The 17,152-nt window shown below is 40.3% G+C and overlaps 1 protein-coding gene across 1 annotated transcript in view; it reads right to left on the bottom strand.

Moving 5' to 3' along the window:
• Positions 1-503: 503 nt before the first annotated feature.
• CNTNAP2 (contactin associated protein 2) overlaps positions 504-17,152 on the bottom strand; it is a 1,215,771-nt gene continuing 1,199,122 nt past the window's right edge. Inside the window, exons 23-24 of the mRNA XM_075728323.1 lie at positions 2,483-2,554; positions 504-703 (exon numbers count right to left, since the gene is read on the bottom strand). Of these exons, the coding sequence (XP_075584438.1) occupies positions 504-703; positions 2,483-2,554 (272 nt within the window). The remainder of the gene's footprint in view (positions 704-2,482; positions 2,555-17,152) is intronic.

Here is a 17,152-nt window from a genome sequence, read left to right as displayed (position 1 = left end):
GCGGGGCTGAGGGCAGCCCGTGGGGAAGTGGCCAGCCATGAAGGAACACAATGCCGGGAAGAAAGGTCTGCCACTTGTTCTCAGGACAGAACTACCCATGTTTTAAACAGCTTTTAAAAAATGTAAAAAAACAGCCCCATTTCTCATCGTGGGCATCCAGAACACCTCTAAACACACACAGAAAATAGACAGGTATTACTGAAAATTTTAACCAATGCTGAAGCTGCAAAACTGCTTTGTGTTGTAGTTGTTTGGATACAGAAGGGGCAATTTGCTGTAAATAAATATTAAAAAGTATTTTTTCTTAAATGCTTGAGATATTCTTTCTTTTTCCTCCAGTCTCAGTGGTATTTTCCTGTCACTTGCTCCTCCAGTTGTGCTGATCTTTTTACCATACGTGTGCTCAAGCGTCCGACGCAGAGTGTTCTCTCCCCACTGCAAGAGTCATCCCAGTCCCACCCTGGCCCAGCTTGTATCCCACCCCAGGCCCCATCCCCGTGGGCTTAGATAAGCCATTCCTTCTTGCTCTCGTCGATGGTCTCCGTGAAGTTGGGGTCATTGTTCATGATGGCGGCGTCGGCACTCTCGGCTGACTCTGCCCCTTTGGCCTCGTTGGTGTGGTAGGTTCCCTTGTGGCGAAACATGTAGCGGATCAGGAACACCAAAGTGCAGAGGATGGTGAAGATCACCACTGCGATGACGCCTACACAGAGGAGGAAAGAAAAGATGCCACTAGTGAGGAGAACACCAGATTTTGACACAAAGAAAGGATCCCACAACTCCTCTGAGCTGAGCTGAAGCTACCCGGGCAGTTAAACATCACCACAGTTGCTTGGTTTCTGTATATAGTTTTCGCTATATATAAAATGTCACTCACTGAAGCCTGCTAGTGACTTTCATCCCATAGGTAAACTTCAACATTAATACCTACTTACAGAGGTGAGCTTTGCTGACTGTAAGGCAGTGGGTGCCGAGCGCTCCCAAAACGCAGGGGTGAAATGGTGACATGTCACTGCCTGGACAGCTCTTTGAGGATGGAATCACTGATGTACACTTTCCAGTCAATGGCTGTATAGATCTACTATAGCCCCTCAATATGTCCTTGAAAATTGGCTTGGCTCACTGTTGGCTCACTCCACCCACTAGGCAGTGGCTGCACATAATTACAGATGTAACTGCTTTATCATCAGACCTATCCTTAATTGCTCCCCCTGCAATGGTCTATTTGGGGTTCAGCCCTGTTATGGAGAAGTCTCATATATCTTACCCTCTTAGGCATAGGTAACTATGTGCTAAAACAGGACTATTCTTTTTTTGGCCATTCTCTACAGGCATGAGAATCTTCCAGGATGAAGACATTGTAAAATTCTCACATTAAAAAAATTCTGTAATCAGCCAGAATTATGTTATGCCACTTGTTAACTGATGCGTTGGACTGCCATACTGTTGAGGTGTGGCCTGAATTTTCCTGAGGAATGCAATGCTATCCATCTAGCATGGTAAGGTTTCAAAGTATTAAAGAAAAGTTTTAAGTAGCAATAAAAATATAAATTAAAAAGGAAAAATAACATAGCAAATCAAAACTAAAGCAAACTAATCTAAACCTGGATATGGAAACATAGACCCCTGAGGGGGCCAGGGAAAAGAAACAAGAAATTCCATTAGCCTGCATGTACTACTATACTCAGTGTTGCTTTACATGACAAAACCCACCATCAATATGTCATTTTATATGCATTTAGAACTGACTGAAAGCTACTAGGCTGATCTTTACTTTTTTTTTTTTTTTTTTAATATGCCTTCAGAATTTGATGCAGTGGCAAAGTTCTCCCAGGAGAGTTATGGTGCAACACTTCCATACTACAGGACAGGGCACAGAAAATTGCATGTGTGCATAAAATTAATCAGGATCCTTATTTCTGGAGGTAGCTGACCAGAATATTTTCAGTGGAATGGTAATTCAAAATTCCAGTTGTGGTATTACTTAACATCACCTATTACACTGAATGGGACTCTCTGGCACATAAGTTATAGCAGAACTTGGCCCCTAAAAAACAAGGCAGAATCACGAGGGACTTTTGTCAAGGGTGGAGCAAATAGTGTTTGACATAGATTCACGTTGAATCCACTGTAACTGGAAAAGTGTCCTTGCCATTTCATACAAATGAATTACTCTGTTAACATAAGTAACTACTGCAAAGTAGCTCCCCACAGGGATGCTTAATATGTGGATTACGAATATCAGTATTTTGATTTGGTTAAAACTGAATCTGAGGGGACAAACTAACTGAGAACAAACCATTTCACTAGGACAATGTGCCTGAAGGTACTTACACAAATTTCTATTTGACTTTATTCATGTGTAGTTTTCCCACATAGTCAGCTCTTAGCAAACAGCTTGAATATGTTACCAACACCAACTGCTATTCAGCTGTCACAGTCATACTGTAAAGTATCTTAGAAAAGTAGACATTTTTCCTACCTCCAATAATGGCAGAGTTTCTGTTAACTCCATCTCCTATAGCTTGACCGTTGTATGGGAAATCAGCACTGGCTGTAAATAAGGAATTAAAGATTCTTGTTGTAATAGCAGTGAAACTTCACACAGTAGTTCAGAAATACATCCAACGTCCTCAGATACAGTTTAAAGAAAATTGTGATCCCTAGATATTTATCTAAAGAAGAAGAAAAGAAAAAATCTTTCACTATTATCTAATCCCTCAGAACTTCTTGCTTCCTCCTTTTAATAAAAATAAAATTAAAATAAAGGAGGTACTCTCGGTAAGCATTGCTGTTAATACAGGAGGTAATTTTGTTACTCTACTAACATAAATTCAGTAAGTTTCTTTAGCACAAAACAAAACAAAACCTTTTATTTCAAATGCATGTGATCGTACATATTATTATAGAGATTTTTGCCTTTGTCATTGTGATCCATTAAAGACTTCAGATGTTTCCAGGATTTAGTGACTGCCATTGGGTATAACTCCAAGTTCTTTGAGAGAAAAACTGCCATCCCTTTTGCTGCTGCACAGCCTAAGGTAAGCAAGGGGCTGCATTTTCTGTAGGTCAGAGCCGTAGACCAGTTACCCAAAGGAGCACATGCCAGCACCTTTGCTACTCTAGGAGAAAGCCCAGTGTGGCAGCTTAACTGCTGCTGGAGGTGCTTTGGAGCTAAGATGCAAGACTGTGAGTTGTAGGAGCTGAGGCATGGCAGGCAGGAGAGCCCGTGGGAGAGGAGAGCCTCCAGCAGACAAGTGAGGAGAGGAAGGAAACACAGCCAGATACACTGGCGCTCGCCTGCCAACGACCTAAAGAGAGACTCCTTGTGGCAGAGCTGGATGAAGGAATCTGTATGGGTTTAAAGTAGAATTTGGATGGTGGTCTTGGTTTTAACCTCCAGAAAACAACACAGAGGCTTTTCAAAGGCAATCTCATCAATGAAACCTATCATCAACATTGTCTTTCATAGTCAGACATAGCAACTAGACACTGCAGTGACTAAGCAAGCCCAAGGAGCTAGGTGAGTGGTTGCAATCATTCCCTTCTTTGCCACTGGACTATGGCATTGATTTTGACATAGAGAAAATGTTGTTAGAAGTATTTAACTGGAGACAGTTAAAATAATCAAGGACATGAATTACTTCTTAGGTCAGTATTTAAAACCCAGCTGTATTTTCCTTGCTTGATGGATTAGGTGATATTGTATTAGTAATCAGTTCCCTTTATAGGCCAGTGATGCATTCACTATACCTAAAAACTGGCTAAGAGAATTCAACTAGCTTTCTGTTCGCATGGAGTAAAATCCATAATAAAGTTCCTTTTGTATCGTGAAGCAGCTGCACAAAAGAATGAATGGCTTCAGCTTGCCACGTGGCCTGAAAAGAAGTTTGGGGCTAGAGTAGCCTTCTGTGTGCCTACTTTGGGGGAGAGTTGAACTAGCTGTGTGTTGAGCAGCTAGTTTTTGGCTGGTCGCCTGTGGGACAATCAAGAGAGTATTTCTCAGGGCTCAGTGGGGAGGGCCTGGCCAACAGTTTTTGCCAGCAGCACTTGTGCCTTTGACATTTGTTGGTGTTCTGGCTTCTGAAAACAGCATTTCTGCACCTCTCTGAAACAAACCAGACTAAAAAATGTAAAAGGTAAATAAATACCTGATTCCGTATCAGTGGATTTTTCTCCAGAGAAGAACCTTACTGTGCAGGACCATGAATGTTTCCTACAGAGACATTTTGGCACAGGGTCCATGATATTATCCTTGTAGTGCTGAAAGGGAAGGGCTGGCAGCAGGAAAATAAACCCTGACTTTAAACCTGCCCTCCCTGCACCTCAAGGAAAATCCTAAAGCCAAATAACATTATGCAGAAAAGCATCAATTTGTCAAATTGCAAGGAAATTGCTCTCTGCCATTCTAACCCAAAAGGAGGCCCCTCGCCATCGCAGCAGCAGCACAGGCAGTTAACAAGCCCTGCCACTTGCCACTTGGTTTGGAGTTGCTCTCCTGTGTCCCCACACAAGATATCTTAAAATCAGCAATGGTCACAGTTCCCCTTTCCCTTACAACTGAATTGTATATATTATCTTCTTTTAAAAGGCTGTTTTGAGGACCAAGGCACTAATGAAGTGTCAAGAAAGAGGAAGGCTGGTGTTCATGGCAGCATGATCCCTCCCAAGCTGCCACGTCACAACGGCTATGCTACAAGGGATTCCTGGCAGATTGAAGACCACAGCTTTCAACAGCCACTGAAGTACACCGCAGGATAATGAAGAACATGAAGCATGATGTGAAGCTACATCCTTGATCTTGTCTGAGAACTGCTTCTAGGACTGGCCCTGATGCCTTTGTCCAAGGTGGCTTTCCATTGCATCTAGTCATCATACACACTCGGGAAGAGGTGTCCATTGAGTTAACAAGCAGATGTGACTCACTCTAAGACTCTCATCTCTGACAAAGAGAAAATAGGAACATGTGTCTGGGGGCAGGGGACAACCTGTTTCAACAAGAGTTCACCATCAGATTGGATTGTACATAGCATAAGTTGTGCTGCTGCAACTGCTGGAGAACTGGGAATGCTGTATTAAAAAAAGGAGCTTAGACACTCATGAATCTTTTTTAAGTACCTATGGCAGTGTTGGCAGATATTATTGCCATAATTTGTGAATTCCTGTTTTGTTACTCTTGTGTCAGCAGGAGACCTACTCATGTTTTTTTTTTGTCTGAAAAATTATACCTAAAATCTCAGCCGAATGTGGGGTTATAGAACACCTTTTGCAGCAGAAGTGTCTATACCACTTTTTTACTGAATGTATTACTTTCTTCCATTGCTGCTGAAATTCAGGAACTAAACAAGGACAGAACACATTAGAGCAGTCTGACAAAGGGGTAACAGTAATACTGATGCTTTAGTAAAAGGACAGAAGACTATAGACTATAGAAGACTATATGCCATTTACAGGTTGTAAAGAGTAACTCCTAAAATGTTTTTAAAAAACTGGTCAGATAAAATTAATATTGTTACTAGTGACTCTTGTGTTTCATGGGAATCTAAATCACAGTGGTATAATAACTAGCTTGCATGGCTATAATATGCAGATGAAGTACAGAGTGAGTTGCTAATGTAAGTGTGTGCCTTCATTTCTCTGTTGCAGCTGGGAACACCTCTTTCCTGTTCAGATTCTTCCATTATCCCTGTGTCATTAATTCTAACTACGTGTCTCAGCAAGCCCTTTTGCACTGCCTGACACTTGTACCTCGACAGCTTCAAATCATGACTTGCCCACAGCAAATAGGTGCCATGGAGCTGCAGTTACTCTATGTAGTTACCCAGCAAAGCCCCTGTGGACAGCAAGTGGGTTGTGAATGTAATGTAAGGTGGGTGTGGGGAGGATCCTACAGGAGTTTTGGTCTACATACTGTGCTATGTAATTGTTAGCTGAGGCCATAAATAGGGCTATTCGGTTTTCCTTTATTACCTGGTCTACAAAGTTTGCTTTTGAACAGCTGATTCCCATCTGGTTTGGGGACTGTACTGCAAAGGTCTCCTTACCTTAGGAGCTTTTTCTGAATCTTCCCTAGGTTTCTCTGAGCAGCCAGGATCTTAGTGGTGTGAATCAAAATACAAAGAACAGAGGAAAGACCTTTTAACCTATCCTGGAAAACAGTTACATATTGGCCCAAGAGATGTGCTGCCAGTTCCCTGAAATCCTCTGCTCATGCAGCTGTGGCACAGAGCCATTGGTTTGCTGTCAGGACACACCAAAGACATTTTCCTAAAACCTACAGCTAGTGTAGGGACAGACTGAACTGTACCAGGAAATGCTAAGCTTATGTGCGGCTTATGAATATCAGTTCATCTGGTTCCCTTCCAGAATCCAAGCTGGTGATGCTGTTCTTTGCACCCTGCCTTCCCAGAGCAGGCCATCGGGTTTGCTTCAAACGTAATCATCCTGAAGCTAACTTACAAAAAAGGACACAGCATACTTCGCTTTCTCTTTCTTTCATTGGCTGCTGTTTACGAGGCCGTAGTTTCAATAACCACAGAGTAAATCTACAGAGTCTAAACTTATGTTTTGCACTTTTCAACTTTCTGTTATTAGTCTCAGGGTAAATGGCGTTAAAGGAAATTTTGCCGCACCTAAAAGGGTGATTAAAGACTGACTGCAGGCAAAATCGATGTTTTGGCCATCATTTTAATGACATTTGAAATTTTAGATGACCACAAAAATGCAGTAGGAGACCCACCATCATCCAGCATGCTCAGCATGGTCATTGCCACAGCCAGCTGCAATACAGCAGCACTCACTGAATGGAAAGGGGATATGGGACTGGACCATAATTAAAATTAGATATTAAAGATGACAGATGTGGTTGCTTTAACAGAGTGAATGATAATTTTGCTTCGTTACAGTAGGCGTGCTTTTGCAACTGCCATTTTCAGAGGGAGAGTTTTTACAATGGATACCGCATAAAAGCCTTTTGCAAATTCACAAAACTGAAATGCAAAGTGACCCTGTTAAAGTAGAAAAGTGGTCCAGAAAGTGGGTGTGGGCAGAGAAATAAGCAAAAGGCTATTCAATAAAGGGGAAAACCAAAACCAAACAGGGAGACTTTTCAGCTGGAGAGCAGTACTAAGATGTACAAAGTAAATGTCAAATCTCATTTTGACATACATTACCAGGAGTGTTACATATAAGCCGCTGGAAGCAATTTTTTTAACTGAACTTTTTTACTGAGTGGACAAGTCTTAGTTAAAATACACAACACTACAAAGGAAGATACAGTTTAGATTTGCTCCAAAAAAGGAAGGGTGGGAGTGATCACAGGTCTACAACAAACAATGGATGAAACCTGTGAAATGCTGGAAATTGAGTTTGTTCAGCCTAGAACTAACACGTGTTGCAAGGCTGCTGTGACCTTTCAGCTTTACAGATGTCCAGAATTTTGGGAGGTATTCTCCCATTATTAAGACCAGTTGGTTTTCGCATAAATATGAACTAGAGAAGCAACCAGAACAACTGGATCTGGTGATCACAAGGTATATAAAACGCCCAGCAATCAAGACATAGATTAAAAGTAGAACAGTGGGAGAACAAAATAAAAGCAAAGATGTGAACTATCACTCCTTCTTCCTAATTCTATTTTGCAACCAGGCAGCCAAGAATTGAGCTTGCAAAGAGAGCAAACACTCACTGACACCTTAGGATTTTGAGAAAGTGTTGGACACTAGATCCATTCAGTAATACATTTCTCCACAGGACCACAACACAGAGGAAAACAAAAGCAAGCTCTCTGGCTGCATTTTGTCAAATTACGGCAACTCTGCCTGTCAGGTGAGACTGTACTGCTATGATTTGAAATTACAGAGCACTCCTTATTACTGATGGTAAGTACAGAAACTAATTGCTCGGTTCTTGATAGCAGAAACTAATGTGCAGTCACATTCGCATCCCCCTTCCTGAAGGGACTGGATTACAAGAGAAACTCTAAACACATGCACAGAAATGACAGAGCAGGAGTAAACAACTCCGTAACACAGCGCTACATCAAAGGTGAACATCACAGCCTATAGACTCCAGTGAGCCTTTCTTGCTCAGCCCATGGCCCGTGCCAATCCCACCCACCGCTCTCCTCCTGAGTGTGGCTCTGTGAAGAGCTCCCATGACAAGTAAAACACAGGAATTCAGAAAAAGAAGAAACAAATCTGAAGCAGTATTAAAAATGCTGTGTCTTTTCATGCTGCAAGGGCGAATTTTGTATTGATAGTTCCTATCTTTTTTTCTTTTTTTAAATGAATACATCTACTTTTTCCCTACTTCTCCAAGCTGAAAACAGAGAAAAGAGGAAAACTACACCTGCTCCTGCTTTTCTAGGCACTTGAGAGCAGATTCTGAGGGAGGACTGTTTAACGTTAAACTCTGTTAACAGAGTTTACTCAAAGTCCCACTGACATCAGCTTAAGTCTAGAACTGAGAATTTAGCTGAAGTTATTTTTAATATTAAACACTTCCAAGTTTAAAAAAAAAAAACCAAAAACCAGCCCATGCTTACCCAACCACAAAATATTTAAAAGATATTATTAACCATATTGTTTGTAAAAGGTCATTTTTTTTCTAGCATGCTATATGGGGTCAATCATTACTCCCTGAATTTTTAGTGATGCCTCAAATATAGTGTTAGATGGTTACAAGTATATCCCTAATACAAACCATTTTTCTGTCTTTATGGAAATAGAAGTCTTCACAGTCACAGACTTAATAATCTTTCTGGTGCAAGTTACAGGATATTGGAAAAAGTACACCCACACAGCAATTCTGAAACTACCAGAACAGACATGCAGCTCAGAGGAAAAATTAGGGCTTTTCACTTTAAAAATGTCATCATCTTCTCTCTGTCGCCAATAATGCAAATTATTTGGAACATGAAATTCTCAACATTGGATCAAAATCCACTGATTTCTTCAATCCTTTGCAACCTTCTTGGCTGGGAGGGATAAGGAGGAAACAAAACCAGAAAAAAACCTTCATAAATGACAAAGAAGTCCTCCAACACATTAGTGCTATTTGGACCAATTTTTTTAAACTAAGTTTTGTCAGGTATGTTCTGTTAGATCAAAAACGTTTTGAAGGGTTGCATTTTTTTTTCCTAAGAACTTTTCACTGAATCTCAATTGTTTTTACTGGCAGCTACTGCTGAGTTCTGCTGAGAGAGAGAGACATGCACAGAGATGATGGAAAACATAAAACCTGTGTTTTTACATTTTTGGTGTGAAGTGTCTCCAATTGTGTCTTTTTGTTCCAATGTGAAATGAGTACAAATCAAAAAATCCTCTGAAATGATGGCTTAATAGAAACATTGTCCTCTGAACAGCCCTTCTGTATGCAAATGCCTGGGACAGTGTGGGAAAGTAAGTGGGGGTTACAGAAGAAAGAGTAGTTGGATGCTTCTGTTAAAAAAAAGCATGAATTTTGGATTGAACAATGGAAATGCCAACAATGAACAATAGCAGCGTTGGGGGAAAATTCACTGAATGCTCCATGGTCAATGAACTGGGACAATGCAAATTCTCACCACTAGACACCGGTCGACAACCCAGTCAGTCAAGATAGTTGTTTCTGAATTGGCTGTGTTATCAGCCCTTTAATTTCCTTCTGCAGGTGAACTTTGCTGTCCATACTCTTAAGCAGAGGATGAAATGGAGTTTTATGAATAGGTTGCTCCAAGAAGGCAGTACAATATTCTTTCTTTCGGTCTTGAAAAGCAACCTTCCTAGCAAAGGGACAGAAAAACTTGGAGACCCATCCTTTCAGCTTAAACTCCGCCAAATCAGTCCTGGATGCAATACAAAACAGGGAAGACATCCTTGCACTGCCTGTTGGGATGCTTTAGGTGATTCTCCTCTGCTTCCCCCTTTGTATGGTCATTTCCCAAGAGTATCTTTTACACTTTCATTTGCACACAAGCGAGTAATTGTACAAAGTAGTGGGAAGGCAAGACCAAAACACTTCTTTAAATTTAGTAACTGGTACCTGTATACTACACAATTTTCTTCCTTATTTTAAAAGGAGAGCAGACATTTAGGATCATTTTGTGGATTGTGTGGATCTGCAGTTTGAACTTCAGCAAGTTCTGTCTCTAGAAGTAGTATTTTGAACATGTGCTCTGCCAAACTTCCAATTGATTTGCAGCACATTAGAGCACCCCCATCCATCACAGACCTAAACTCAGATGTCTTTTAATTCCTGGTAGTAACGTCTGTCTGACACCGGGTCTCACTATGACTCTAGACAAGAACTGCTAGTGTATTAGCCATGCTGGCCTAAGCTATCACTTTCATGAAAATTTCATAAGCGGTGCTTACATTTCACCTCTTAAGGAAGACAAACAAATACTTCCTGTTATAATTAATGTAGAATATGAAATGCTTTGGTGCTCTCAAAGGAACAGTAGAGTTAAGTGCTGATCAAAGCCTAGCTGTGTATAGCTAATCGCTGATAATGGACCCACAGGGAATACTTGAAAGAAACAAAAACCCAAAAATATAAATCCAACCGAACGAACCAGAATACCAAACAAGCCTGTAAACTTATGACAGCTACAAAAAAGGAGAAAAAATGATGGACTGTATTAATTGAGGTCATTGGAAGAAAGGGCTTCTCACAGCCAGGATATGAACAAGATCAGGTTCTGCACTTCTAGCGTTCATCCACTTATGAAAAAAGAAAGGTTTGGACTGGGGATGAGGAATGGGTCAGACTGGAGAGTTTAAAACTAAAATAAACTTTAATAGCTGTAATGACCTGACTGTAATCTACAATAACATCTTACACAGGAAGTGAAGTGCTTTTCAGCCTAAGGAAAGGAAAAAGAAGGCAGTCACATGAAGGCATGCATCTAAATGCTTCCTTCTCTACTCCATTTTTCCCCTAATTTATGCCATCCCTATGCTCCTACTTAAAGTTAGTACTTGTGGAAAAAATACAGTCTTTGCAGAGGATGGAAAACACTCTTTTTTTAATATTACCACCTTCTTGTCTTGACATTAGGTAGCAGCATTAACATTCAAATCACTGCTTATGAAATAGCTACAATGCTGGTCTCTCAATGAATGCCAGAAGAATTTACAAGCTTGGCAGTCTGTCAGCTGTCTGATACACTAGACAGAGTGTCAGAAATTTCACACTGAAATTATATATTCTTAAACATAAGAGACATCTATGCATAATTGTGTGAAAGAACTAGATGAGACTGAGGGAGGCATTTTTATTCCCAATCAATAGAGAGATTTACAGTAATTCAAGCACCATAATTAAGCCTTTTAAGGATGAAGCACTGATTGTGCCAAATTTCAGACAGATGCTCTTCCTAGTTAGCTGCTTGATAGGGAGGAGAAAAATAGAAACTGTTGCATCTCAATGTTTACCACTTACCTTCTTGCCTGCAAGAAATACTTCGTGCTTAGAAAGTGAGCTAGACTTAATCCCTGACTGTCTGAAAAAAATGCCACCTTCCCTGTTTGAAAAGAACTCAGGTCAGGGTCATGGACTTCTAAGACAATATTTATATAGGGAGAACTGGGGATGAATGCTGGTCACTCTCAGCAGGGGAAACTTGATCACAGAAATGCACCAAAAACTGGCAGTGGAAGAATATTTTGGCCCACAGGGCAGGTTGCAAGTGCATCTTCCGTCTCTTGTATAGGGAATTTAAATATTAAGCTAGCTTACTGGCAGACAAAGAGCCTCCCAATGTTTACATGCTATGTTAATTTAAAAAACCCAACCACCTTGAGTGATCACTAACTTCAAAGAGAGAATCTGGCATCATTCTCTGATTACAGTACAGGTAATCCTGCTTGCTATGCTTGATAAAGGAGGAGCGTCATTTTATTCTAGCAACTGCCTTCATATCCATTTCTAATTTTGCTAACACCTAGGAGATGAAATTTAGATATGTAAGGATGCATCGTGAACAAAAGCAGTGCACCTCTTCTGTCCCTCCTGCCCGGACCCGCCCCTTGCAGGAAGCCTGGAGAAGTGGCCCTGCTCCCCTGCTGTCACTTAGAGGAGAGAACGAGCACTGCGTCACACGTTACCATCGACTTTAATCCTCCTGCTGTTGGATTCACTGATGCATACAGGACTCTTTCAATGTCTGTGGCCAGGAGGAGACCGTTTTGTTTGTGTGTTTGTAACATAAGACCATTTTGAGGGCTGAATCGCTGCCCTCCAGCAAGTAATGCCTTTGATCCTTCTTTCCCACTGCGTCGTTTGTAACAAGCCCTTGACAAGGGCAAGAGCTATTTCCCATCTCTGTAACCACATCTGTGCCAGTGCACATCTGACACAGCTTCTCCTCAGATACTGCCACTCTGCCCTCTGAGATGTGGGTACCAGCGGTCAGAGGGCGGGATGGCAACCCAACCGATGGTGTCTGAATCCAGAAGGTGACCTTCAGTACTGTCACCAGGAACACACGAGTGACACTTTCTCTTAGTCCAGAAATTGACTGCTGTCTTTGCTTGACAAAGATAATTAGTTGGCCAATTAGGTGAGCATGGATCATATGGCCAGTATTCAGCCCTCCCACTCTTTTCTCCTGCCATCACTTGTTAAAGGAAGAGGGATGAATTTGTAACAAAAAGGTATTTGATCCCGCAGGCAGCCATTTTAATCCTGATGACAGCAGTGCATGTCTTCATACAATGTTTTTGCCAGACATGCTCAATATAGGTTTCAAAGTAAGCTGTTGAGTCTTAAAAGGCAAGGCCTTTCACCTTCTACAAAAATAAAGAGCTTTTAGGTTTAAATATGTACAGTCAGAAAAAAGTCACACCACTTGGAAGAACATTGCAGACGTAGCGTTTAATCCTGCTCCATTTAATTCTTAATATGTTGAAGCTAATATGGGTTTAACTAAATCCTGTGTTAAATACTCTAGATGCCATTCTGTTCATACTCAGAATAAATGCATCTTGCAGCTGCATAGTGCCATGGCAGCTTAGAGGTGCTAAAGCATGGTTTGTCAGCTGTTGTATGTACCTTGCCTCTTCTGTTATCTCTTGCTTTTACTAAATTCAAGATTGGGTGGTTTGACAAGCTGGAGCACATTTTACCTAAAATGGAGAGGTATATACATGTAGTAGGTTTCTTTTATCCTTTTATATAAATAAGAAAAGTTTGGAAGTGAAACTTCATTCGTAAACTGCAGAACCTTCATCTTAGAGAAAAACACCCACAAACTGAACCACCCCACCCCAATAATATGCATCTTCTGATTTTAAGTACAAGGCATTTTAGGTGTGTGAGTTTATTTACTACAAAAATAATCATCTGTTTGAGCTTTTGTTTGCTTCTTTACAATGAGCAAGGTGTCAGTTACCAGTGACATACATCTTAGCTAATTTGAACTGAGAGAGATTAAAAAAACCCTTGGTGATTAGCTTTTTTTTACATATACTACAGCAATAGATAATAAAATGCATGCTAATATAGTTCAAGGCATGCAATTGTAACTTTTGTTTTGAAATGTATGCCAGACAGGTAGTTCGCTGGGTTTAGACAACATGTAAAGCTAGGGCATGTCATTTTTAAACAATATGGTCGTTGATCAGGCTCTTTTTTGCCTCCTTTCTACACACCTTTTGATGTAATCAAGGCAAATTGGATTGTCTGACATGAACTGAGATAATACGGATGGGAGGAAAACACAGGAAGGGAACTATATTGATGATCTGCTTGGGTTTGATTATTGACTTTTTTTTAAATCACCAGAAAGTCACATTCTAGAAAAGACTGACTTGTTGAATTCCTGCGCTTCATCACCACCAAGAAAGGATCACCATAGCAACAGGAAAAGACTATGCATTGTAAGAATACTCACAAGCTGAACAAGATAACAGTTTAAGATAATATCCCATTAGCATGGCAAAATGCCAGCCAAGGGTGGGGAGGGAGGGAAGTGGCATTTTTATAATGACAAAGAAATTTTAAAAGAACTAATATTGTAAATGTGAAATATATGTGAATTCAAGGCTAATAGAAAGTGCAAGACAATGAATCGAGAAGCTGTATGGCCCATTTGTCTGGGGAGCAAATCAACAAGGTTTCTTATTGATAAATCCCTGAATTTGTCTCTAAGGGTCAACTGCAAGTGACTGATGTGTGTCTTTATGATTTTCCCTTTAGCCTCTCTATTAGGGCACCCAAAATGTTTTGCAGCTAGCAGGAGGTGTCCATGCAGTAACTACATAAAAGAGTTTAAGGCAAACATTTCATGCAGGTCACCCATCAGGCAGAACCTGCTTAACGTCTAGTAATTATCCATAAGGTTTGACCCAGCACTGCAGTTTAGAGGTGAAAGGATCACTACATCTGCTGTCTGGCGTATCTGTCTTATTTAGACACTTTGATCCCCTCCTACAACATTTTTCAAACCTCAATGTTCAATTCCACAGTATTTGAGAAGCAAAGCACAAATCTACACTTAAGTCAAAATATGAATCAGGATGAGTGCAGAATATGTCACTGAATGTGATTTAAACCATATGATACTTGCCACAAAATTTTTCCTGATTTTTTCTTTTCACTACAAACCACCCATCCTCAACTCTCATGTCTTGTTAAGATCTATTTAAAATTAAATAGGTGACATAACAATAACAATTACAGATAAAAAATGTTTGAAATGAGAAACCCTGTACATAGTAACTGCTGCTTTCAAAAGCCATGTTCTTTGCAACCATTTCTTTGTAGCAGAGTGTGTATGGCTTTTGCTTTAGCACCACTACAAGTGTTTCTCTGAATTTCAAAAGAGCTTTTTGTCTTCACCCTTTCAGCCAGTTTAGTGAAGGAGTAAATTCACACTGAGAGTACCGAGACTATTCCAGCTCTGGAGCCAATGGGAACCATTACTTATACCTCTGATTTTTCCATTTTCTCTTTCAACACAATTTGTGTTAGAAAGTCTTCTAGTAGGGTTTGGGAAACAAAAAAATTCTCAGTGAAAACTGCCAATTTGCCAATGCAAAGTGACACTAAACCCAAGCATTTCATTTACCAGTCATCAAGATCATCTGTGTGCAAGGTTACACAGTCTACAGTATATATTTTTCCTGAGACTGAAACAGAGCTAGCTGTGTCCAGACCACCAGAGATATTTTTACAAAGACTGAGTTGTTCTTACCTATTACCGATAAATGAGTTGCTGCCATACCTCCTCTTTGTATCATGGAAATGTCACCTGGAGTGAAAGTCAGGAACTGTTCACCCATACTTGAATGTCCTTTCACTCCTGCCCCAGTGAAACACCACTCCCTTGCTGTGAAATTTCATTCTACCATAACTCACCTGGCATTGTTGCTCCCTTCAGTGTACAGCATTCCCTCACTAGAAGTCTTTAAAGCAATACGATCTTTTCCCTCTACTGCTGTGGAGCACTGGAGAGGACAAGAGGAGGGGTCCCTAGCTCCCAGTCTCACTAAAGCTTATCATCACCAAAAATGAAGGTGGGTCACTTGTACTCCGTCTGCCCATGACTTGAAACAGTCAAGTCAAGTCTGGCTATAGCAATGAGATTTTTTTTTTACTGGGCATAAGTTAGACAGCTTGAGCCAACCTAATTGCATGTTGTATGTTCCCTGATAGACCTCATGCTGGGTCCAGTACTACAATTAATTCAGAAGAAAACGTGTAAGTTTGTAATCTGTCAGGTCAACAAAGTTGAATCAACTCAGCAAAAGTTTTCAAGACGAGACTGAGCCAAGACAAGGACAAGCTTAGTAGCACGTGATGAACAGGACCTCCTTCTTTTAACACCAGCAGGAATTAGGAACAGTTCAAGTATCTTGGGTAAATCCCACCATAGTCTTTTACTAGCTTGCAGTCAAATCAAGTGTAGCAAAAAGAAACCAACCAAAATTAACTACCAAAACCCATTAGCTGCACAAGATTCACAGCAGCAGTGCATCTTCAAGAAGTTTATGGCATACTTTTTAAAGACATGAGCCAGTGAGGTATCTTTCAGGAAATGTGCTTTTATAGAAAGAGGAGCACAGAACATAACCTTCAGGTACAAACTGACCTAATAATTTCAGAGAAGAAAGGGACTACTAATTTGTGATGAAAAAATTCAAATAGGAGATTGCATGTTATAAACAGGGAAGAGACATACTGAAATCTTACAGTGGCATGGTAGCAAGGAGGGAATGGCAGGTTTTAGAGCATAATACTACTTGTATCAATGTTTGGGACCCTCAGCCCTGGAATTCCTGCCTGTCCTTACAAAGATCAGCCCTATTTCTCTATCGAAGAAGAGCTGAAAGGAAATGCTGCAAGGAGTTCCTTGACATTGCAAGAAAAACACCAATCCAAAACCCAAAGGTATGACCTTGGCACATACTTCTAAGAAAGACATATATACCTGTCTCCTCTCGAATGACAACTGGCAGATGGATGCATCACCAAACACAACAGACAAAGACTAATTGGTATCAAAATCATTATGGACCCAGTTTTTCCTCTTTTTAATTTTGTACCTCTGTAAACCCATCAGCTTTGCCAGGACAGGTTCTAATTTACACCACTACAAGTGAAATCAGAATGAGGACAAAATACAAGAGGAGGGGGTCAATGTATCCCTGACCCTATAAATCTAAAGGGAACAGATTTTTTTTTTTATTTACCTGACAGTCAAGAAGCAAGACAGAAAAAAAATCTCTAAAGTTACACACAACATATACTTTCAAAGACTGTCAGTCACAAAGCAGGATGAGATTGCTGGGATCAGCAAATTGTTTTGTCTTTCCAGCATTTTCAGCATGAGATGAATGCCATCATGTCTAATGGGATTTCCCATTAAACACGGCCTAAGGAAAGCAGACATTTCAGAAAACAAATCAGCACTTTATATATTTATGTCTAAAATTAGATTTACTTTTTTCTTATGAAGATGACTACAATATACTCACTTATTAGGAATACAGCATAAGAAATGGTATTGTACCTTATTTATCTGTACTTGCAACCTTTTGCTGACTACGCACCCAATACTACAGAGAAAGTGCTATCACAGCAGCTAGGTCAAAACTCAACTTTCAAACAGTGTAAGACTTACGGAAAAGAAAAATAAAGCAGAATATTAAAAAAAAGGTAAAGAAAA

The sequence above is a fragment of the Pelecanus crispus genome, chromosome 2 (genome assembly GCF_030463565.1).
Source record: "Pelecanus crispus isolate bPelCri1 chromosome 2, bPelCri1.pri, whole genome shotgun sequence".
Lineage (NCBI taxonomy): Eukaryota > Metazoa > Chordata > Aves > Pelecaniformes > Pelecanidae > Pelecanus > Pelecanus crispus.
This window is presented reverse-complemented; position numbering and strand designations above follow the sequence as displayed.